Source organism: Gymnoscopelus microlampas (genome assembly GCF_963454915.1).
Source record: "Gymnoscopelus microlampas genome assembly, chromosome: 11".
Classification (NCBI taxonomy): domain Eukaryota; kingdom Metazoa; phylum Chordata; class Actinopteri; order Myctophiformes; family Myctophidae; genus Gymnoscopelus; species Gymnoscopelus microlampas.
In genome coordinates this window covers 45,951,928-45,977,349 of record NC_139948.1, presented here as the reverse complement: position 1 = coordinate 45,977,349, position 25,422 = coordinate 45,951,928, and the positions used below count along the sequence as shown (strand labels likewise).

The 25,422-nt window shown below is 41.9% G+C and overlaps 1 protein-coding gene across 4 annotated transcripts; it reads right to left on the bottom strand.

Annotated features, from left to right (window-relative positions):
- Positions 1 to 2,561: 2,561 nt before the first annotated feature.
- LOC311056329 (ADP-ribosylation factor-binding protein GGA3-like) lies at positions 2,562 to 24,865 on the bottom strand. 4 transcript variants are annotated; one of them, XM_084072885.1, is made up of 17 exons: positions 24,819 to 24,865; positions 22,914 to 22,998; positions 22,364 to 22,439; positions 21,675 to 21,773; positions 21,425 to 21,548; positions 18,903 to 19,006; positions 17,872 to 17,952; positions 16,606 to 16,743; positions 15,968 to 16,049; positions 15,612 to 15,728; positions 14,308 to 14,571; positions 12,861 to 12,973; positions 12,031 to 12,197; positions 10,588 to 10,934; positions 9,205 to 9,374; positions 8,643 to 8,753; positions 2,562 to 7,408 (listed from the first exon to the last, which is right to left on the bottom strand). In XM_084072885.1, exons 1-17 carry the CDS (start codon positions 24,859 to 24,861, stop codon positions 7,298 to 7,300), a joined length of 2,232 nt encoding a protein of 743 aa, XP_083929011.1. In that variant the 5' UTR covers positions 24,862 to 24,865; the 3' UTR covers positions 2,562 to 7,297. The 4 variants fall into 4 exon arrangements, 3 of the variants coding, with proteins under 3 accessions (XP_083929011.1, XP_083929012.1, XP_083929013.1); XM_084072886.1 differs by having other exon boundaries at positions 14,308 to 14,568; XM_084072887.1 differs by having other exon boundaries at positions 14,308 to 14,565.
- Positions 24,866 to 25,422: the final 557 nt, after the last annotated feature.

Here is a 25,422-nt window from a genome sequence, read left to right as displayed (position 1 = left end):
CTACTGGGGCATTGAGTGACAAAGTGATACTTAAATGAGATAGAATAAAAATGTTCCACCCGGTAGGAGCTTAAGAAATTTGATTTCAAAGTGATTTCTATAAGCATTTTATTCTTTGTGGTTTCCTATACATTTTTTCTCCCATCGTTTCATATTTTTAGTATGATCCGACAGCTGTTGTAGTTTGTTACGGAATTTGATGTATTCTTTCTTTGAGTTATATTTTTTCTTAAGTTTGATTTGATGGCCGTTTTAGTTCTTTGTTGAGGCATTGGAACCATTTTGTTGTTTGCAAGTGAGAACTAAATACTTAATATTGATGGAGAGTGAAAGTCTCCCTCTTGAACCTCAAATCGTGTGTTTATAACCACTAAAGAACAGGAGAACTGTTGCACCTTTCTTTGTCCTTTTGGTGAGGATTAACTGCAGGTGCGGTGGTTTCGAAAAACATAAAGGTAAACTGACAAAAGGAGACTCGCTCACTGCATGGAGGTATAGGAAAAACTCCTTAAACAAGACTTTTTTCTTTATTTTGTTTTAAAAAGCAAAACGTTTTCAGTCCTCCCAGGACCTTCGTCAGTCCTACAGTATAATGGTTGGACATAGATAAATACACTGCTTTTATAGGGTGCTTGATCACCTCAGCTCAGGTGCTGAGGATCACTACTCAAGGTCATCACCATGGCTACCATAGGGCGTGGACAGATCAATTACAGACAGGAAAAAAACAGGATTACACATTTGTGTTACATTTGAATTATGAAGTTCACTATACAAACAGTTTATGCATCCAGTCCAGTCATGTCAGCATTCTCTTGATACACATTTTTGAAAAACATTTGTTAAAACAGTCACATGAGTAACATTTAAGGATTTTTTAAAATAAATTATACAAATTAGTACAAAATACTATATGCAGGGTTCCTATTATGGTAGCATTGGAGGGAAAGGTCTTCATTCATGCCACCCGGGTTAACAGATTGCAAGTGAAAAATCCATCTGGATTCAGTTTGTAAGAGTTTGGTGTCTAAATCACCATCTCTTCTGGATTTTTTAACTTGTTCTATCACTGAGAATGACAGATCTGCTACCGAGTGACCGGCTTCCATAAAGTGTCTGGCAATAGGAGATTTAATGTCCTTGCGTCCGATGGCACTCATGTGTTCTATAATGCGTGTGCGGACTGGTCTGGATGTTTTGCCTACATACTGGAGATTACATTTACAGGAAATCATGTAGACTACATTGGAAGAACTACAGTTGACAAACTGTCTGATCGTGTATTGTTTGTTAGTGACTGCACTTTTAAATGTGTTCATTTTCTTAGAGTATTTACATGCTACACAGTGTAGACAAGGGTAGAAGCCGGTGACTCCATCAAGCCGCCCCGTGTGTTGCTGGGGGGGTATGTAGCAGTCTGCTTTCACCATATAGTCCCTGATGCTTCGAGATCTATAGTGGGAGAAGAGAGCAGGGTCAGTGAACAGTTTGGCCCCTTCAGGATCAGCTGACAAAACATGCCAGTGTTTCTCTATAATACTACGTACACCGTTACTCAATGGATTGTAAGTGGTGATGCAGGCACATTAATGTTTCTTTTTGGTCTGCATAACCTGGTTCTGGTTGTTTAATTTAGTTAAGGCAGAGTCCAGCCACTTTTGAGGGTAACCTCTCTCAATAAAGTGTGCATACATGATATCTCTTTCTTTCTCAAAATCGTTTTAGTCTAAGGAATTGAGAATATGGTAGGCCTTTTTTCAAAGCAGGGGGGTGTGCACTAGTGGCATGCAACAGGCTGTTCTTGTCTGTAGGTTTGGTGTACAGAGTAGTGGACAATTTACCTTCCTGTAAAAGTACCCGGGTGTCTAGAAAAGGAATATCACTTTTGCTGAACTCCATGTTGAATTTGAGGGTGGGGGTCAGATTGTTTAGGTAAGACACAAATTTGTGTAACTCCTCCTCAGTTCCCTGCCAGATGAGAAAATATCATCAATATATCTCTTAAATAACATCATGTTATGAGTAAATGGATTGTTGTGCCACACTGAATTATGCTCTAGATCTAGAAAGCCACTGACACAGCTTTCATACAGAAGCATAGAAAATGCTCACTTTTTTAAAGTAAACACAACTAACATTGTTCTCCTGAGTTCATACCATTTGACTTGTAGACCTAACTCACAATGTGAGCTTGTTGAGCTGCTAAGTCAGTTTTGAACAAAAATAAATCCAATACAGACAACGCTGTAAACGTGGAAAAGTAACACGTCAGATAAACCTACATACCAGGTGTAATTAAGCATATAACTTAAAGGAGCACTACGCCAATTTTCAACCGTATCTTCATATAATTGGTCCTCACTGATGCTCATTATAAGATGGCACCATTTCTGTCTAGAAACCTGCCTACCAACCACATCATCCCAGCTAATAGAAACTACAGCCTTTCTTTTCGTGGAAAGTTGGCATGCTCCTTTGAAATGACCAAACCTTCCTACCATCCGATGATCAAGTGAAGTCTTCTGAGTATCTGACAACATAGACATCCATTGAGAGAAATATTTATTTTTTTGTCATGCAGCGAACAATAACACATCAAACCGTATATACAGTACAGACATCAACACTCTGTTTATATGGACAGATAATTTGCCATACAGCAGATAAAGTACATCTATATACAATACAGTACACACATACAGTAGTACACAAGTTTATCCCAAGTGTTAATTCAAGGACTGCGGGAGCAGGGAGTTTTATATGAATGTAGTCTGGCGTAGCCATCAGTGGTGGACAGTAAGTACATTTACTGTACTTAAATATTGTTTTTTGAGTATCTGTACTTCAGTGTTTTTGGACACTTGTGACATTCACTCCACTCCACTACATTTCAAAGACAAATACTGTGAAAAGGTACATCATGAATTAACCACTTAAGCCATAGTTCATATCTAGTGAAAATAACAGATCTACAAGGTCATAACGCGTTGTGATGTGTTGTGAGCCTGTAGATGTTTGATTGATTGATTGATTGATTGATTGAGCACTTTATTGAAAATGAATTAAAAAGGATTAAAAAAACACAAGAAAGCTCGAAGGCTTGTTTCCATTGTGGTCAACTTTCACTTGTAGTTGAGAACATCTGACCAGAAGTATCTATACTTTGACTCAAGTACTGGGGTTGAGTACTGTGTCCACCACTGGTAGCCACTGCCAGACAGGGGGGGATCTCGGCAATCTGACTACACCAGATTAAGGGGAAGGTACTGTAGGTTTGGGAGGATTTGGTCTTCGGTAAATACAGTATGTAGAGATGGGAAAAGTAGCCAAAAACTGTACTCAAGTAAAAGTATTGTTACTTTTAAAATGATAATTACTAGAAGTACTCATCCAAATAATTACGTCAGTTAGAATAAATAAGTATCCAGTGAAAAGACTACTCAAGTACTGAGTTACTTCATAGAATCTGATTTGTTCAAATAATCAGAATGTAAAGTGAAATGAAATGTACACTGATATGTCCAAAATAATATAAAATAAGTGCTTTTCCAATAGAAATTAAAAAAAGTATCTCTGAGAGAATTAAACTAACAGAATGTGCATTTAGAAGTGGAATTTAGCCAAATCTTTTGAAAAAAGAAAAGAAAAAAATAATACTGTAATTACTTTACATTTGGTCCAAATGTAAAAAAGTAACATTTTGTCTACAAAAAAAAAGGAAAAATTATGTATTGTGTATTTACTGTTGTGTACTGAAACATAGCTGGCGGGATGACACAGATTTCTGGTTTGGGCTGCCGGGTTTAAATCTGTTTTCCCCTCACTTTAGTCAGTTTTGAACTTGCTAGGCTCAGTGATGCACTGAAATACAAAAAAAAAAGAAGAAAAAAAAGATCCAACACTGATAACGGCTGAAAAGTAACACCTGTCCTTAAATGATCAATAAATCATGGCTGTTTGGCAGAAACCTTGTATCTCCATGTTTAAACTTTTTGTCCCCCCCCCCCCCCCCCCCCCATAAATTAGTACCCTTTACTCGTCGTAAATAAGTAGTAAAGATAGCTGATCTACAAGCGACTTGCTGTGATCTTGTAGATCAGCTATTTTTGTTGCTTTTGAAAATGTTTTAAAATTAAAGTTCAGGTGTCAATGGGTTTTTATGAATATTGAACAAATTAAAAGTATTAATAACACATCGGATCCACTGGAATACAGGTTATTTTTTTCCCCATTTTCTGAAAAGTAACGTTTTTTTTTTAACATACAAGGTTTCCACCCGACAGTGATAAAATCCCAAATAGCCAGTGACAGCTGCAATTAAACTAAACAGAAATTCTCAGAATATCTGGGCACAGTAGTTCATACAGTTTGAATAAATGATATCTACACTACGGTACAGTAGTCACATCATGAAATCAAACGGGTTCTGGTGGAAGGTCCGGGTCACAAATCGTTACATGCCAGGAATGAACCACTTAAGACCCCATACATACAGTACGTTGTTGAGTGGGGTCCCTCAGGGCTCTATACTAGTGACTTTTATGTTTTCACTCCTACATTCAATATCTTTGCTGAAAATAGCCGATCGACAAGCTCACAGTGAGCTTGTCGATTTGCTATTTTCTGCGAAAGTTTTTTTTTCTATCGATTAGTCACAAAGGAGACTCTTTGTGTCTCCTACCGGAAGCCGCTGCCGGTCATCAAAGTATTGGCTTAGGAATGCGACAAAAACAAAAAAAAATACATTTTGGGGGTGAACTATCCCTTTAAGTGGTTAAAGAATGATTCTGTCAAGAGGACATTATTCCACATGGTTTGACGGTTCTGCGAGCTAAATCAATAAGCTAAAACAGTACTGTAATAGTCAAAACACTACATTTCTTCACCATGTCACAATGCAAGTCCTGCTGGCTAAAAACAAAACTAAAACATCCCTTGAAGTGAAAGATCGATTCCCTTTTCAGCAGCTAAACAATATCAGGGGCCGAATCACCACCGGACACTGTTTGCAGGGTGAGAAACGCCAGGGTGTGTGCGGTCACACTGCCTTTTCTGTGCAGTCTACAACGGCCATAATTTCAAGGACCCCTAGTTTGATTATACATTAGGCCAGAGGCCCTATTTAAAAAAATCTAATCCTCAGTGGTAGTTTAACTCAAGAGACTGTACAAATGCACACTCCAAGGTATTCACGTACATGTTTGTACACTCTCAGAGTTACACACCCGTAAGGGTCCGTTTGGTTCCTAACCATGGCAGGAGTTTTTTACTTGTAACTTTAAAGCACTTTTTCCCCCCCAACTGGAGGCGTCCGAGGTGCATGGAGGGCATAAACCCAAGGCGACCTGCAACGCAAGAGCAGCAAACAAAACACTTTGTTCACATTGATATCAATCACCAAAAAAAACAAAGAGGCAGAAACAGTGTCCAATGTTACCGGCCCCTCGCCTCTTTCTACACTACAGCATGGTAACTTTCTGCAGTTTAAACTTCCAGGTCCCACCCTACAGTGAAGTTGAACCATTGTTCACTCCCCTGTTCTCTTTATTCATAATAGTGTTTATTCTGTAGTCTGTGCAGAAGCTCTCGGCCAAAGGAATGAATAACGTGGTATAGTTTGGTCCTGTCAGCTTGTCAAACATCGGTTTGTGAGTGGGTTATAATGTCATTGTAAACCGTTGGGTCTTTTAGCGAGCTTCTCAGGCTTGTTGCCGTCTAGTACGTTTACAATAATACTCATCTCACTTTGAACTAGTTTTAGAAATGCTTCATCGCCACTCGAGTCTGACGCTGACCTCTTGTGTAATGATGATATAATACATTAAAAATCACTTACACAGGTTGTAAGAGAAACAAAAGCCGCAAAATTCTTTAGGAAAATATTTGGAAACCACATTATACTGTGTTAGGGTTGAGGATCTTGGTTTAATAAGAGCACCCTGGTCATTGAAGTGCTCCGTATAGACCTACTGTACGTCCAGCATCCTCTCAAGTACAAATCGATATTTGCCTCCGTTATCGTTGTAGTTTGACAATTTCAGCACATGTTGAGCGTTTTGTTTTTTAAAGAACCCTTCAGAAGAAGTGATGAGCTGAAAGGTAGGCTACAGTAGCTTTAGGTTGGTACTGTAGCACTGAGCCACCCATTGTCTCGCTCTCTCTCTAGTTGGAAATCTGCCATTACGTGCCAAGTAACCAATTGATAAAACTTAACCACAACAATCCTTCAGCATTCTGCCCAGCTGTTGCCAATACTTATTCAAGTTGATTACATGGACTTCTTTCACTCAAATTGGGGACTCAGTAGCTCAGGAGTTAGAGCAGTGGCTCTCAAAGTGGGGTCAAAGGAATCTCAGGGTTCCCTGCGGGGGGGTTCCAAATGGACCCTTAGAGCTCTGTAACTATTGAGAGCGTACAAATGGGTCCATTTGGTTCCATTTGTACGCTCTCGAGTTATGGGGTTCCTTGCAGATTAAAAAGGTTGAGAAGAGAACCGCTGTAGTTAGAGAGCGTCTATCTGTGAGTCAGAGAGGTCCCTGGTTCCAACCCGGGCTCATCCAGGCTTGTTTTGGTTTAATCTCGGTCACTCTCCCTGGGGTCCGAGTGAACACACAAACACCCCATCATGGAGTATGAGATGATATGTTCCTTATATGTGGCAATGGGCCTGTACAGTACATAATACAATTCTGAGAGCTCATTTAACTCTTTGAGAGTGTAAAAATGGACCTTCACCTATAGTATATTGATATCATATGAAACTAGGGTAAGACTGCATCTTAAGGTCGGGTCTATAATACATTATAAGCACATTTCTAATGGGCTTATAAAGCTTCATAACACTTGTTATAAATGTTTATAATTATAGAAGTATTATAAGTGCTGGTCATAATGCATTATAAGTTCAGTGGAACAGCACCTAACAACCATAACTTAGTCAGTTATAAAGTGTCTTTGTTATAAGTTGTTATGCATAATTATAAACATTTATAACGAGTGTTGTGAAGCCTTATAAGTGCATTATAAAGGCATTATAGACCCGACCTTAATGTACAGTCTTACCGAGACGAGATATGGTCTGAGATTTTCAATATTGTAATATGACACACGTGCTGTTCTCTTTTCCATGTTTTAAATGTTGCAGTACAGTAAAAGTGATGACAATTTCTGAATGTACCCGCGACTGGTCTATAGCTGTTCTAATATTTGACCTGACGGGTACATTTTTTACACTCTCAGGGGTTTAAATGACCACTCAGTGTTTTAGCGGTGTGTGTGTGTGTGTGTGTGTGGAAGGCTATAGATGTCCCCATGTCTCTGGCAGGGGGAACGTGTCCACCTCTCCCACCTCGTTGCAGGGACGCTCTCCCAGCGTGAAGTCCAGCTTGTAGCGCAGACGCACCTTGTCCTGTGTACGCACATCACACGCACACACACACGCACACGCACACGCACACACACACACACACACACACACAGTTGAAACTCTGAATCGCACACGTGTGCTGTATATGTTTGCAGTAATCCTACATTGGCTGGATGTTGTGTATTATGTGTGTGTGTGTGTGTGTGTGTGTGTGTGTGTGTGTGTGTGTGTGTGTGTGTGTGTGTGTGTGTGTGTGTGTGTGTGTGTGTGTGTGTGTGTGTGTGTGTGTGTGTGTGTGTGTGTGTGTGTGTGTGTGTGTGTGTGTGTGTTTACATTCCCTGCAACTGACAGAGATCTCCGTCAATAAAAAAAAAAAAATCTTTGTGTGATGGGATTTAGTTTATGTACGTTAACCACTTGAACCCTACAATTCCTTTTCTGAGGGGAACATTAGCCAAAAATAGCAGATCTACAAGCTCTCAGTTGAGAGCTTGTAGATCTACTATTTTTGGCAAAGAGGCTATAGGTGCAGAGGGAAAAAAATAGCAGACTAAGTAAAAAAAAAACAACACAATTTTATACAATATAGAGTAGGGGGTCACTGCTTCATCTCTATCTCAGCTAGGGGGTCCTTGGCCTGAAAACGTTGAAGACCCCTGGTTTACATCCGTGTCCACATTGTGGCTTCCGTGGCTCTGCGTGGACCGCCAAAATAAGGTAAGAAACGCTGTCAGTGGCGGATGAATTAAGTAATTAATACCTGGAAGAGAATGTGTTAAGACTGTATATGTATCTATGTGTATATTTCCAGTGATCCTACCAGCGGCAGGTGCTCAAGTAAATTCTACTTTTTTTTGTTAACTTAGTCTGCTCTTTTTTCCCTCTACACCTATACCTCTTTGCCAAAAATAGCCGATCTACACTGTGGGCTTGTAGATCTGCTATTTTTGGCTAAAGTTCTCCTCAGAAAAGGGATGCTAGGTTTCGAGTGGTTATGGTAAAAAGAAAAATCGTATCACATAAAGATTTGGCGGACCCCCTGTAGTAACTCTGAGGACCCCCTGTTGAAGACCCTGTTGTAAACTGAAAAAAAAAAAAAAAAAAACGTTTTTTTTTCTTTTTTTTCAAAAGGGCACTTCTGGTCAAGAGGGCAAAGGGCAGGTGCTCTAGCACCACCTAGAGTCTATCTGTGCACGTCCCTGGATCCTACCATGGCTGGGTGTTGTGTACCGAGTATACTGTGTGTAATGTAACTGTACGTTTATAGCAATCCTACCTTGGCGGGGTTGGCCAGCAACATGATCTGAGTGATGGAGGCAGGGGGCAGGATGGGGTTAAAGGCAGCCAGCTCTGTCCCTGACGGAGGCTGCAGCTTCACCTTCATGGACTGATGAAAGAGTTAACAAAAACACACTTAAGTCTGACACCGTAACCCTTAACCCTTTCTCTTCCTGGAAAGTTAGCAATGCTGAAATAGAAGCCATTGTTCCTGCATCAATGCAAAAATGTTTTTTTATCACATTTGAAATCTTGTTTGAAATGACCAAACCTGCCTATTAGTGATGTCACTGATAGGCATGTTTCTGAACTGTCCAACATTCCTCCTCTGAGACACAGAGAGGTTTGACAGAAATCATGTTGTCTTACAATGAGTATGAGTGAGGACCGCGGACCGACCATACGATAGGTTGAAAATGGGTGAAATGCTCCTTTTAGGAAACATTCCACAGAGTCCAGATAAAGAATAAGGTTATAGGTTGAGGAACGCTCTAGGTGTCACGTTAAAACTGTATAATTACAGCTATTAATTCATTAGTATTAGAGATGTCTCTCTGCACCTTGGGCACGGCAGCCTGCAGTACCACACGGTGAACAGGCAGTGGCGCTGTGTTGAGCATGGAGACCACCATCACCAGTACATCAGGCCTGGCGGGGGGGCAGTCGGAGGCGAAGTTGAGCAGCACGCGTACGCCGTCCTTATCGTACGCCGTCACGGGCAGTACCCTACCTGCGGGGGACAGACCAGCAGGCACAGCCAATCAGGAACTCAGACACACAACCAACCACAACCAACCAATAAGAGGTTGTCCTATTACTTTGAATGGTGTGCTCGACTCGTTCTATCCATAAGTTTCCTAGGGCGTTGTGGGCGTGAACTGCCTTATCCCATATTGTTGAAGCGCAAGGGGGCGGGGGGGGGGGGGGAGAGAGTCAGCACTTAAGTCAAGGCACAGACTACTGTGTTGTTGACGGACAACGGATGCACGCTTATGAGAAACAACAAAAATAAAACCTGGCAAAACAGTTGTGTGCATTAGATAAAGGAAAATCTGAAATGTTAAAATGTGAAGTGAAGTCGGACTGAATAATGACTTCACTGTAGCCTATAGAAGCCTTTTCATAAATGATATTTGAACTTAGGCTGTCCTGAAAGTTTATAATATTTAGAGAAATTTAAAGTTTCAAATACAAAAGTAGTAGTAGTATTTTGGACTACCGAAACAAACACGTAAAAAAAACACATTTTGTAGACATAACCCCTAAAACAGGCTTTATGCTCCGTCGACTGCTATTAGGGTAATAGGTGTTTCCTGTCTATAGGTGATATGGTGTTTCATGGTTTTACACTGTTGTGATGTTAACCTGAACTGTACGACAAACTACAGAAATCATCCTAGGTTCTCATGTCCCTTTGATAAAGCCTTTGATCCCTCCCTCTGAAGCTCACCAGTGTTGATTTCGTCGACTAAAACTATGACGAACTCTCGACTACCTTTTTTCACTCACGGAAACTAAATAAATAAGAAAATAAGACTTAAATGACTAAACCTACAGTATGACTATATATATATATATATATATATATATATATATATATATATATATATATATATATATTGAACAAAACTAGGTGAAAAAGGCTTGGTTGCGCGCAGATGTCACACTCTGAAAATAGACAATCTATACAAGCTTGTGGACTGGCTATTTTCGGCATGCAGCTAAATATAAATCAGGCATTACGACGCCATCACGGCCCGCTAAAATAGTTTTAGTTCGACTAAATAAACTGTGAATTTAGTCAACTAAAGTCAACTAAAACTAGACTAAAAACTAAAACATTTCAGATGACTAAAATATGACTGCATTTTATTCAAAATAGTAAATACTTTAGACTCAAAACTAAATCAAACGTTGCCGTCAAAATGAACGCCGATGCTCACTGGGTCTGATGGCCTCCAGGGGAACGTGAACGCTGCTCAGGGAGATCTCCGGTCCTCTGGCAGCAGGGCTGCCCAGGTGAGGCCGGTGGCAGGGCGACATGGACGACTGGAACAACGGGCTGCCCGGGGCAGAGGAGCCCAGGCTGTGGTGGGCAGAGGTGGTGCCCAGGCCGTGGCTCTTGGCGTGGGGGGAGAAGATGGCGGGGGAACTGGGCATGGAGCCGTGCTGCTGCTGGAGCAGAGAGGTGGAGGAGGTGGGCACGCATGTGGGCGGTGACACTGCTGCCACTCCCATCCCAAAGCTGCTGCTGCTGCTGCTGCCCACGGCGGGCATCTGACTGGGTAAACTGTAGAAGATAAATCACATGGAATTTGAACACAATGAGTCCTTGTGTGGAATATGAGGAAAAAGGATAAAGTTAAAACTGAACATTAATGGAATTTGATCAATGGAGATTGTTCAACTAATAATACTAACTACTAGAGGTGTAACGATATAGTAACTGCATCGAAAAAACGTTTTGAACGTTCAACGATCCCCTACTAACTACAGTAGTCAGGGTTGCCAGATCTGCTTATCATAATTTCCCCGGAAGATTTTATTATTTGAAAATAGCAGATCTACAAGCTCACAACGCGTCGCGATGCGACGCGTTGTGAGCTTGTAGATCTGCTATTTTCAAATAGCTGATGTATGTGTTAAAGTGCACATGTGGCCCATAGTCGCTTCTTTTGGGCTGGTTTTCCAAGACCTGGTTGCTCGTTTCTCACACAGAATCTGGCGACACGGACAGTAGTACTTGCCCTAGCCTTGACGCCCTTGCAGGCTTATGCAAAGGCTAAAATGTTATTTAGATAGGATGCCAGGTCATTTGTAGACCTGGCATCCTATAGTGTGTATAGTTTCAATGTACATATTATTGATTTTTCTAAATTATACTATACTGCTTAGACTGATGATAGGTTATTGGTTTACCTATGATCCTAGATTACTATTTCAACGCATTTGATGCATTACCTCATGTTTTCCTTGCTTAATGTAAATCACTCTGGATTAAGAGCGTCTGCTAAATGCCTAAATTGTAAGAATGTTTATACATTGCAGCAACGCGTGGCAGCACATTGTATTCACTCCTGTCTGTATGTCAACAAAATGAACCAATGCCTAGTTGCAGTTTCACCTGTATGTGTATGTCCTATAATAAAAGCCCATTGTAACGTCAAACTCCACTTGTTTTCAATTTCATTTGATTTGTTTTTTATAATTGTATTTTCTCATAAACAAAAGGGGGAATTCTTTTTTTGAAAAAACATGTTACATCACAACACGTTTTGATTTTGTAGTTCTGCTATTTTCACAACTTTTCTTTTAATAGTCGCTCATTAATCGTAATCGTGGCAAAAGTTACAAAATAATGGTGACTGACAGAATGGAAGTCCTACCAGGTCCTGTGGTCTCCCAGGTCCAACATGGCCAGGTCCTGGAGGTCCTGGAGACTGTGTGTCGGGGGGGGAGGGGCAGCCAGGGGGGCGGGGCCAGTCTGCTGACCCGCTGGGAACGGACCTGAAGCCACTATGCTGCCAAACACGTCCACACTGGGCTCTGTGGCCTGGAAAACAACACGATTGACATAATATTATTACATTATTTCCAAATATATGGACCCTTGCGAGTCCATTTGGTTCCATTTGGACCCCTGGTGGGCCACGGACCAGACATTGAGAAACAGTGCATAAAGGAGTAGTTCACCCAACAAAAAAAAAATGTTTCTGTCGCATTCCTAAACCAATAATTTGATGTAGCCGAAATTGACCTGCATTTGAGTCTCCTACTAACGTGACTGCCATTAAGACCTGGATCGCATCTGTGTCACTTAAGATTTCTTTGGCTATTGAAAAATAGCAGATATTACAAGCTCATGGCGCGGCACCGAGTGCCGCGCCATGAGCTTGTAGATCTACTATTTTTTTTTTAATTGTGAAAAAATATTTTTTTCAATATGTTAGGATTTAGAAAACATTTTTAGAATCGGCCTCAGGTCTTAATGGGTTAACATGCTAATCACGTTGGGCAAGACCTAGCCGGTTGAGTGTCTAAGCGGAAGTAGAGGAATCTGGCCAAGTACAGGCCAAGGAAATGACGTTGATGCTTTACAATTCTCTGTGAATGAAACCAGTGTTTCGATTGGTCGTACATTAGGTCGTGACCAGGCTTTTCTCCTCGGCGATGAGAAAAGGCTGGGGACGAGGCGACACATTAATAGTTCCAGTACCTGTAAGGAGCTCATGTGATTGGTCAGCTCGTTGAAGGAGCTCCTGTGATTGGTCAGTTCGTTGAGTGTGGGTGGGGCCTGGCTGCTCAGTGAGGGGACAGGGTCGTTTAAACCTGAATGATGACACATATTAAACCTGGTTGTGAAAACAGCTGGGGTGCATCGGTTAATCCAACTAATCCATTTAAAAAGGTAGGGTAAGTGATATTGTTTTGTTAAAATAAGTAATAAATATCTCTATATTCTGATAGTAATCATTACTATAGAGTGTTTGTTCAGTAACAGTGTTAAATATCTCTATATTCTGATAGTAATCATTACTATTGAGTGTTTGTTCAGTAACAGTGTTAAATAGCTCTATATTCTGATAGTAATCATTACTATAGAGCATAGCATAACAGTGGGCAACTGGCGGCCCGGGGGCCACATGCGGCCCCCACCTTCACTTAATGCGGCCCGCAGGTTAATATCGGATTACTGATATATCATTGATTTCAGCTGTGACAATTCAAAACATGCAAACATGACCCGCTTTAATTACTTCCGTCTATATTAGTAGCTTAATGACTAGTATTACAATTCTATTGTCTTTTTTATGTCCAATGCATTTGTATTTAAGTTCATAAAGTTAACATAAGTATAACTAAATGCATTTGAAATAAAATAAAAATGTTATTTTTCAGGATTCCAATTCGAAAATAGCAAAAAATAATTCTGGATTCCAATTCAAAAGTAGCAAAAATAGCCGATCTACAAGCTCAAAACGCGTCGCGCTGCGACACGTTTTGAGCTTGTAGATCGGCTATTTTTGCTACTTTTGTGTGACATAGAATGGCAATATGCAGTGTGGAAATATAGTGGCCCTCTCCATCATCAAAGTTGCCCACCCCTGCTATAGAGTGTTTGTTCAGTAACAGTGTTAAATAGCTCTATATTCTGATAGTAATCATTACTATAGAGTGTTTGTTCAGTAACAGTGTTAAATAGCTCTATATTCTGATAGTAATCATTACTATAGAGTGTTTGTTCAGTAACAGTGTTAAATAGCTCTATATTCTGATAGTAATCATTACTATAGAGTGTTTGTTCAGTAACAGGGGTCTCTCTGTCTCTCCAGCTCTTTAGTAAAGAGAAAATGCATTTTCAAAGCCCAGGGCTCTAGGCTCAGAACAAAGCTTATATCCACTGCCGGCTGCCAGAGCCATGAACAAGGGCATGAAGAAGAGACAACAAGAGAAAGAAACAAAACATACAAGGAAAAATAACAAAAAATAAAGTGGGTAGATTAGCAGAGTGGGTAGCAGAGTATTTCTACATTATGGTATTAGTACTTTTACTTAAGTACAAGTCAGTTATAATCTAAAAATGTTAATTGAATTTAATGTTTGCAGTAGTTGCATAATGATGTAAAATTAAATGAAATACAAATTAAAAGCTGATCATATACCTAAGGACAGTAGCTCATCGTCCAATAGGCAGAAGGCAGTCGAGGCCTTGTCGCCATCGATTGGATGGCTGGGGCTGCAGTTGTGACTGCCATGCGAGCCCACCAATCCCTTCGGTGGAGGGGGCAGGACAGGAATGGGAAAGACCACGGGACTGGTGGAGGTGGCGGGGTCCGGGGGCTGGGCCGGAGGGGCGGGCGGAGGGGGGGGGCTTGGAATGTCGATGCCGGCGAGGTCGATCAACGTCTCTGTGGTCTCAGCTCCTCCTGAGAGAGACACAGACAGAGGGGGGGGGGGGGGGGGGGGGTAGAGACAGAGAGAGAGAGAGAGAGAGAGAGAGAGAGAGAGAAAGAGAGAGGGTGACACAGTGGGAGAGAGGGAGGGAGAGAGAGACAGAGAGAGAGACTCAGTATTGCATAAATAATTACACAGTGCTGGGATTGGGATAACAAGCATGTAAATATGTGATTATTATTTTGTTGCTGTTGGGCAGAAACCTCTCCTCTCTTTTTTTTTGTAAATGAACGCCCTTCTTGATCATACTACAGCGTCTCACGAAAGTAGCAAAAGTGCTTCTTTTGCCGTTTCTGAATTTGAATCCTGAAAAGTAACAGTCTTGGGCATATGGGGTTTCCACCCCGACAAGAGACGATTTGCTATAATACAACAGCTAGTTCCAACCACGTGCTGTGTCTGTCGGTACACCAACAGCTAAATCACCCGTTTAAAAGCAGTGGTTTTCAACCCTTTTCATATCAAGGTCCATTATTTATTCGGCATTTGAGCCACTGAACCACCGTTTGTTTGATGAGATTTAGACTCTCAGACCCAAGACTTTGTTATCGTTTGATAACATTTTGTCCACAAATCCATACTGTATGGATGTTGGTACCATGGAGATAACAGGCAAGCGTTGATTAGAATAACAATTCTGATCTGAATAACAATAGACTTCTTGTAAATTAAGTAATGCAGATGGTTAACAATAATTTAACTCTTGAGAGTGTTCATTTTACGCTCTCAAGAGTTAAAGATCTATAAGTCCATTTGGTTACCAACTCTCCATCATTTAGCTGGGGACCACCTGGAACCACCTCAAGGACCACTGGTGGTCCCTAGACCACTGGTTGAGAACTACTGGTTTAAAGTATTACTCTGTGATAAGTTTTGTTGACCAGTCCAGCCGCTGTTAAGTTGCCTATACAACAACGGTAAACAATGGGAAACTATTTCTGTGTTGCGGAGGGCTGAACGCAAACCTAACGTAGTGACACTGAACACTACACAGCAACACTACGCAGCTCACCGTTAGCGGCTGTGGACGGAGGCTCTATGCTGTCACCGTTCATCACCTGACCTTCAACGATCATCTTGTAGGAGTTGATGACCCTGGACAGGTCATCGCTGGCCAGCAGGATGTCACCTGTAGGGGTCAAAGGTCAAGGGCCGCCCACTAATTAGACATGAAACGACACCGATTGATTGGTTGATTCGATTGAATTTTTTTCCCCCGATACGTAGGTATAAATGCAATAAAATACAAATGCACACATAAATCAAAGGGTTAGGGGCTTGGTGGTGCAAATGTGTGAGAGTGTGAATACTGATTAGGGACTTTGCGTGTCAACCTAACGAGATGACGCCCGGCTCTCATGTTCTCACCCAGATTGGTGTCGTTGTCCTCCGTCTCCGTGGCCATTTTGAAGGTGCTGCGTCTCAGCTTGTCACAGCGCTCGTACAGGTCCTGAGACCAGACACAAAAACAGTCAGAAACATAAAAAACAACAACAACAACACGCTTAAAATGAATTCCTTTGCGTCAGAAGCTATTCGCGTAGGTCATGAACCTTGATCAGGGGTCCGGGACCCCTAAGGGGGTCCTCAGAGTTACTACAGTTACTACAGTTACTATCACGCCAAATCTTAGCGTGATAGGAACTTTTTTTCTTTTTACAATAACCACTTAAACCATAGCAACCGTTTTTTGTGGGGAACGTTAGCTGAAAATAGCAGATCTACAAGCTTGTAGATCGTCTAATTTCGGCAAAGAGGCTTGGTGTAGAGGGGGGGAAAAGAACAGACCAAGTACAAGTTTTCTAAATATTGAGGGTTTAAGCGGTTAACTGTCTGAAAATGCACATGAACATGAATCCAATGTTACACAACACTGATGATAGTGCTGTCAAACAAGTCTATGAACAGGTTTAATCTGCAACACGATGTAGTGGGGGGGGTCCCTGCTTCATCTCTCGCTCTGCTAAGGGGTCCTTGGCCTGAAAAAAACGTTGAAGACCCCTGACCTTGATGATCTCTCTGTCGGACTCGGTGGAGGCGTGGCGGTCGTAATGCGACAGCATCTCCGTCAGCAGCTTCACGTTGATGTTCACCTCCTCCAGGGTGTGCAGGCGCTTCGTCACCTTCTGCACGCGCACCTCGTCCTGTGTCACAAACAGTACAGGACATGTTTAATATAGTTAACTAAAACTATCTGCACGCGCACCTCGTGCTGTCACAGACAACGGGACACGTCACAGTATTGTAACAAACACGAAACCACAGCCGCTTGACTTCTATTTCAGGCATGTTAACAGACACCCGTTACACTGAAGGCATTTACACTACGACGAGTTCAAGTGCTCTACCAGTAGAACAGCTATTGTACATAATGGAGATCACGGCAGAATAAAGAGTAATCACCTGTAATAAACGTGACAATCATTTGTAGGCGCAACAGCAGAAAATATTGGTGAACACCAAATTTGGCGAATGGAAATATCATTTTGGTCAACGTTTCTTGTCATTATGTCACCTCCTGTCATCATGTTGTGTATGTGTTGTACTGGACATTACTTGTTTTTTATGGGGTGCATAAGGTCTAAAGTTTATGGTGTGTTGTAGGTTTTTTCTGAGGGTATACCATAATTATTCCCTCCATACACACAGCATGCGCACAGCACACGCGTAGTCACCGACGGAAATAACCGCTCTATAGACACCTTAACAGACAACGTCACACTTGGCTGCAAACGTCAATCTGCCTCCAAATGAAACCTATTCTGTCAGGTCTCGCTAGGACGCGCCTCACTAGCCAACACACAAGAGGGGGTCGGGGTGCGCTGAAACCAGCGCACCCCGACACAACAGGTTGAGAATTGATTGCATGAAACAATCACCTGTGCATCCAGTCTCAATGTTGGTAAACAAATAATTGGCCTATTGTTAAGTTAATGTGTGAATTACTTCGAAACTCCAATGGCCAGCGGGCATCATCACCTCAAGCCACATATCACCTCGGACGCCACATTATCACATGAAAAAGGCTATTTTAACTTAAGTCTACATTCTTGCTGCCCCCAGCTCCGCCTCCTGCGTATCAGATATGCTTCCTCGGATGGTTACTGGATGGTATACGATTAAAAATAATAATCTTGGACGGTATACTACGTATATAGATGAATCCACAGAGCTGCTGCCTGTAGCTGAAGTATGAATATTTATTATCATTACATTATAATCTTGTATGAAGTATTATATTATTACTGTACTGTATGTCAGGTGAGTCTCACCTCTTTCACCATGTTCTTGATCAGCCTGTTGGCTTCTTGCAGGTCCTCTGGGTTCTTACTCCTCAGTAGCTCGGCCAGAAGCTGGGATCACACATGAACACACACAATAAGACTCAACCTTATATTTGCTTCTGTGTTTGATAGCATGTCTGATTCTGTCACTTGTATATGGTCCATTTATTTCGAAAGCATTTCTATAGGGCCTTTCTCCAAAGCGCTTTTACAATGTGCGTTAAATGCACTCAAACGTTTTGAGCACCCACCATCAGAAATGTAAATCGGCAACCATGGTTCAGTGTCTTGTTCAAGGACACAAAGCTAGGAGGAGCCGGGGATTGAACCAAGAACCTTCTGATTCCAAGATGGCCACTGCTCTACCTCCTGATCCACTGCTACACAACTAATACCTGTTAAGACCTGAGGCCGATTCTAAAAGTGTCTTCTAAATCCAAACAGTTTTCTGAAAAATTTGGTGATCAAACTTTTTCATGTCAAGGACCCCCAAAATCATATGTATTTGGCCGCAGACCCCCATCTCAAAAAAGGTTTTTGCTTAATTTTTTTTAAATATACAAACTGTTGTGTTCACAAACTGTCACGATTAAAAAAAAATGTGCAGATCTATTACTGCATTTTTTTATATCTGCTATTTTTGATGGCTAAAATCTAAAATGACACAGATGCTTTCCTGGTTTTAATGGGTTAAACACTAGGGCTGGCTCCAAATATTACAATATTCTGATACTTGTTCAGCAGGTTTGCTATTTGAACATCATTTCAATATTGTCATATGTACACGAGGAGCTGGCAAGGTATGTTTCTGCTTTCAATATGCTCCCATGTTGATCTGCCGCTGGCTGCTTGTAGGTGTTCAGGTTTTCGCTAGGAATATGCACAGGATATCCAGAGCTTTGAAAGAAGGTATTCGGTACCGCCCTACAAAACACCTATATACAGTAGATTAATTCAGAAGTTTGACAAAGTCTGACTTCATTATGAACCATGAAACCATAATAAAAGAGGAACCTCACCTTGCCCATGTCCTCATTGTCAAACACAGGGTTCTTGGGTCGTGTCGGAGGGGAGGGGATCAGGGTCTTGTCCAGTGGTAACTCTGGATCGCTGGTCACCAGACCTGTCAGGGGGGAAGAAATGACATGTTTGGACTGAAACAACTCATGTAAGGCAGTTAACCCATTAAGACCTGGAACTGTGTCATTTTTAGATTTGAGCTAAAAAGCATTATTTTACACTTTGAGCTATTCAAAAATAGCAGATATACAAGCTCATAGCGCGGCACCGAGTGCCGCGCTACGAGCTTGTAGATCTGCTATTTTTGAAAAATCGTGAAAATGTGTGCAAATCTTCTGAATATATATATTTTTAAAGCGAACATTTTTAACTCAAATCTTTGCTTCTGGGGGTCCCTGGAACAAAATATTTTTATGGGGGTCCGCGGCCAAATACACTTTATTTTGGGGGTCCTTGACATGAAAAAGATTGAGCACCACTGATATAGAAACATACGTTTTTCAGAAAACTGTTGGGATTTAGGAGACATGTAGAATCGGCTTCAGGTCTCAATGGGTTAAATAACATGCCATCTAGTGGGCGGAAATGGGCACAGCAGAAATGGTAGAGAGGCCGCTTGGGCCGTGTCCCGACCCCGGCAATGGTCCCTCATTGCTCCCTGCACATGTCTTCCACACCGGGCACCAGTCAGAAAGTCTACGGTAGCATTTGTCTCGTCTGTGTCATTACACATATAAATATATTACAACAACAAATACAACTAATGCAGCCTGACAGCGTGTCGCAGGTTCTCATCCCTTTGTTGCGTGTCACTCCCCATCTCTCTCGCCCCATTTCTTGTCAGTCTACTGTATACTATCAAATAAAGGCAGAAAAGGCCCCCAAACAAATATCTTTAAAAAAAAAAACAAATACAACCAATATGGCAATTAATTAATGGCGAGCGATAGCAGCACACATACTTTGTCCGCTGTATGACTGTCGCCAGAGACAAATTATGCCCATGAATGTCAGAGATTGATGCAGTGGCGTCAGTTCAGCGAAAGCTAGGGTATGGCAGCTGATGCACGCGCGCTGTGCGCGCGTGCATGAGCCCCCCGTGCGCGCGCGCAAAGCGCGCGCGCGTGCGAAATTTTTGTGCGGTTCTGGGCGGATTGGGTTCGTTTTTTTCCAGTTTTTGGTTACTTTATTTCAGTTTTAGGGTTAGGATTCGGGTTAGGTTAGGGTTATGCTATTTAATTCTTATTTTTGCCTGATTTTACCGATTTATTATCAAAAAGATTAAACACAATTAAATTTGCAAAAAGTGGGGGGTATGAAATCTTCTCTGTAATAGGAGTATGATAATAATACTTTGGATCTGATGGATAGGGTTCTGTGCAGACTGCAGTCCATTTAGAAACACTTTGGACGGGACCCTACCTGCTCGTAGTATCACTGTTGCCTGGTCCATTGCTCCTAACATTATCAGAATGGCAGCTGCTAGATCCTCTGATCTCTGATGACCATAACATTCTCCTCTTCAATACCTTCGGTTTTGGTCAAATTACCCCCCAACCAGGAGGCACCAGGAGGTTGTTTGTTTATAATTATTCACAACGTGGTCGTTAGTTTGAGTCGTGGCGGCCGGCGGGGGTTTATCACTTTTTTTTTCTTTTTCCTCGGTAGCTTTCACTGTTTTAAAATACTTGCTTAAATATGCACACTTTGCATCTAGCACAGATTTATAGCTCATGTATCCTCTTATATGTTGTTGAGCTCCTGATTATTTTCTTTCCGACTTGTATTCCACCGGCGACACGTGATTTAATTCACTGCTTGTTCACAAGAACGCCTCGTCCAAAAGCATTCGCCCCAAAAGCCAAAACACACTCGCCCGGGTATATCTGGCGGCCTCGGTCGGCGAAAAACATAGGGGCGAGTGTGTTTTGGGGCGAGTGTTTTAATTCTCCTCTCGTGTCTCGACACACACACACACACACACACACACACACACACACACACACACACACACACACACACACACACACACACACACACACGGCCCGCCCCTTGATGACAGGCTCCGCTGCTCCTCCGATGCGCACAGCCAGTTAGTTGATAAAATCAAGATTTTAAACGCAAAGTAGGCCTACATTTTATTTTTTTACCCCTGGAGCCAGGGTATGGCAGCTGCAATAGCCTGCCATACCCAATTGACGCCCCTGGATTGATGTAAATAAAGATTGGAGCGGGGATCCAGGCAGAATACAGAGTGGGTGGGGTCTAGCATTCAGAGCTCTGAACCAAGTTCTGAGGCAGTAAAACTCTTTGGTTCGAGCCAAACTTTCTTCGGTTCAGCGAATCGGAAACAAGGTTCTTTTTCGTTTGCCATATGTTGCAGCCTTAGGTTGTCGACGCACCCTGTCTTCTGAGCGTCCGGTAGGCCTCAGTGATTTATTGTACAGTGTACTGTTTATACAGTATAAAGTGCTGTTTATACTGTATAGAGTAGTGTTATAAGTATACACATTTGACGCACCCTGTCTTCTCAGTGTCTGGTAGGCCTCAGCGATCTTGGCCTCGTTGGGGAAAGCCACCGTCCAGCTGTACAGCATCTCTATGATCTTGGTCTTCACCTTCTCTGGAACGCTGTCGCCCATGTACTGAGAACGGAGCAGACATGCAGTCAGCACAATACTTAAGTCCACGCCACCACACAGTGGTTAGCGTGTTAGCACGACTCAGCGTGCAGAAGAGAGACACCCACACGGTTTCTTCTTCTCGCTCACCTTTGGAGACACGACTTTGATCAGTTCGTTCAGGAAACGGTATTTCCCGATTTCATTATGAAACCTTCTCCCGCAGTTCTTCATACACGCCTCCAACACCTGTACGTAAAAAGAATCAAAAAAGGAAAGAGAGAAGGAAAGAAAGAAAGAAAGTTTCACGCTCATTAATGTTTGCAATTCAGGCATTTAGCAGACACTCTTACCATATACCAAGAGCGACTTACACGTGCAAAATCTGAATAAGCAGAGTAAGCATGAACTCTAGTCAATAAACAAGGTCATTTATAAAGGACAACTTGTATACCGGATAAACAATGAACCTACAGTAGCATGTCTCTTTTTTTTTACTTTTTTTTTTTGTTGTTTTCAAGAACAAAACACATAAAACAAAATACAAACAATAGACATCACATATACTGCCAAACATCATCTTATATAATAATAAAATAAAATAGAAGGAAGGCACAAGTGCTGTTCAATGTTAATAAACGATAGTTTATAGAAAACTGTATATTTTTTGTTCAAAAAGGTTTTAGCTCGTTCAATACAACAACCAGTTTCATTTATATCATCTCACACATAGTACCTTCTCCCTAGATCGTCAGAAAAAGAATAAAAAACATATATACACATATATACAGTAGCATCTGTCTAAACATAAATATTGGACAGTTGATCGGGATTCTTACTGTCAGAGCTTGAAGAGCCTCCCATTCCTGCGGTGAATGTATTTTATGGACCAGCAATTTCACTGCTATCTGGGGTCTGGAAGAGAAAATAAAGACAATGGTGGGTCATATATTCGTGTCCTAATAGTTCAGAGTCCTGGCCTACAGCACCTAGCCATAGAACAAGTGTTGAGGGGACATATCAAAGCCGGGGAGACCTTTGTAGGGGATAAATTGCCAACCACAACACGCCTGGCAATGTTGTGATTATGTACGTTTGTGTGCTTGTGGAAGGAAGTTTACATGTGTTTAGTGCTGCTGTGAATGTCATCCTGTCGATTATAGAGAATGTGGTCTGTGCGAATCTCGTAGAAAATGTTGATATTTTACTAAATTCCCAGCAATTAATATGGGCTGAGATGAGTACACACGGTGCGCTACCAATTATAATTCCACCGACATGAACCCCTCCACGAAACTGCATGGACTGTTCTGTGGCTGTGTGTATATGGAATATTAATTAATACATGCAACGTATGGAATATCAGCCTTTGTAAAGCTCCAGTCGTACCCTTCCAACTCCTTGTTGATCTGGTCACAGAAGCCCATGATGTACTCCCAGTCCTCCTGTCTGTTGGTTGGATGGGTGGCTTTATCTGTCCGTCACAGGAAGAACAAAAGACAACGGATGGATCAAAATCATAACCAAGAAGATCAATGCATAATAACTTTTCTTATTATTAAAGTAAGTACTAAGTATTAAGTAAGTAAGCAGATCTACAAGATCACAATGCGTGGCAACTGGCAACGTGAGCCTCACGCTCAGCTGTTTTCGGCAAAGAGATTTTTTAGTGTGCAGGGGAAAAAAGAGTGGACCACGTACAGAGCTGACCCTGATCAAGTTTAGGAAGTGTTTAGAGAGGATTCCACGTTAATAGATCGACCACATTAGATCGCCATGGTTACACCAGAGGTTAGGCTGACGTCGAGACCTATTGGATTCCATATATGGACATGGTTTTGTCCCGTTAACTTGTGACCCATATATGGTCATGGGCTGACGCCTTAGGGACAGACGTCATGGTCCTACTCATTCCAGACTGGCTTCCTGAACAGACTCAGACGGACTGGTCGTCATATACACCATATTTAGGCGTAGATGTTGTGGATCTCCATATAAAGGATATAGTTGATATGTCATGGCATCATCACGATGACCCGAGTGGACATATATTATGCTAAACGCATAATATGCGATCTCATATATTATAAGAGATCAGTTACCAGGTTCAGCAGTGGTTGGAGCACGGAGCCGCTTGGGGAGACACCTGGCCAGAGTATAAGAACACAGGTTCTAGGAACACTACAGCGGACCTTTCAGGAGCATCACTGTTGCCAAGCGTGTCAGTTTTGGACAATCTTTTCAATAAGTATGTGATTATTATCAACCTATTTAATTTCAAGGACCCCCAGTTTGATATGCATTAGACCATGGACCCCCGTTTGATACAAATGTTTTAACCTCTAGGACTCTAAACATAAGGGGTCCATTTGGTTCCATTTGTGCACTCTCAAGAGTTACAGACCCGTAACCCAGACCCCACGTTGAAAACCACTTAAATGGTTTAACAGATTGCTATCCGGTGGTACATTTACAATACAGCTCTAATGTGTAAGTATCATCTGTCTTAATAACAGCAAAATGCATTGAGTGAGTGCACTCTAACCACTGAATAGCTTTAAGTCTGTCTGTCCAAATTCACAGCTGAGCTGTATTCAATCCAGCCTCCAGAGCAGCTCTGTGGTCTGATGCAGACTCCAGACCGGCTCTGTCGTCTGATCCAGACTCCAGACCAGCTCTGTCGTCTGATCCAGACTCCAGACCTGCTGTGGTCTGATCCAGACTCCAGAGCAGCTGTGGTCTGATCCAGACTCCAGACCTGCTCTGTCGTCTGATCCAGACTCCAGAGCTGCTCTGTGGTCTGATCCAGACTCCAGGGCTGCTATGTGGTCTGATCCAGACTCCAGAGCTGCTCTGTGGTCTGATCCAGCCTCCAGACCTGCTCTGTGGTCTCTCTGGACCAGTCAGTCTAATAATACTCTCCTCCACCCACGGTGGTCAGACCATCCAGCATCCATGATGCTACATCTCTCAAACAAACCTCAATCATATAAAACACTGACAGCTCCTACCAAAACACACACATGTACCACCACCACCCATAACAACGCATCCGAGCCAATTAACATCATCTAATCAGTGATTAACAGAGGATTAGTTAATACCAACACATTGGTCAGACCACCCATGTTATCATCCTCCCTACATCTCACACACAAAGCTCCCTTTCTGAAGCCCTGACAGCCCCTCCAGACACACACACATCACCCCTCCACCCACCACAAAGCATCCCAACTCATTAATGTCATCAGGTAGTTTAATTAAGGGATGATTAATGTATAAATCACCACTCACTGAGCCAGGACTCCAGAGTCTCTCCTTCTTCCTGGTACGCCATGGCACTGAAAACATCCCGTGACGTCACCCACCGGCGTTGCCAGACTCTGCGCGAGAGAAACACGCAGTGGTGTAAAGTAACTATAACTATAAGTACATTTACTCAATCAAGTACTGTACTTAGTTATAACAACAATTCTGAGGTATCATTTTTACTTTACTGGAGTGTTTCCAATTTTCTATAATTTTACTTCTACTCCATTTTATAAACAGGCCCACTTTAGAAACAAAGCCCAAATAAACAACTACACTTTAGAAACAAGCCAAAATAATCAACAACCCTTTAGAAACAAGCCAAAATAAACAACAACCCTTTAGAAACAAGCCCCCCAAAACCTGCAACGACCAATATTAACAAGCGACTGTACAGAAAGAAAAAAACAAGCCCAACGTTGCTTATAATAAGCGGACATGGCAACCCGTGTGCTCGAGACCCCAGACATTTTTTTATTACTTTTATTTTATTTTATGTAAAGATAAATATATTTACACGTCTAATAAGTGATAACACGTTGATATTTAAATTAAGATGATGTTTTAATAATGGCAATGTTTTTGTTGC

What these genes read in the sequence shown, in the direction of transcription:
- LOC311056329 (XM_084072885.1), bottom strand. Translation starts at nt 24,861, where the DNA reads ATGGCGTACCAGGAAGAAGGAGAGACTCTGGAGTCCTGGCTCA. An exon ending in GGACAACGACACCAATCTGG is followed by an intron (nt 15,729 to 15,967) that starts GTGAGAACATGA and finishes TGACCCCTACAG; the next exon opens with GTGACATCCTGCTGGCCAGC. An exon ending in CCTGGAGGCCATCAGACCCA is followed by an intron (nt 9,375 to 10,587) that starts GTGAGCATCGGC and finishes TGTCCCCCGCAG; the next exon opens with GTAGGGTACTGCCCGTGACG.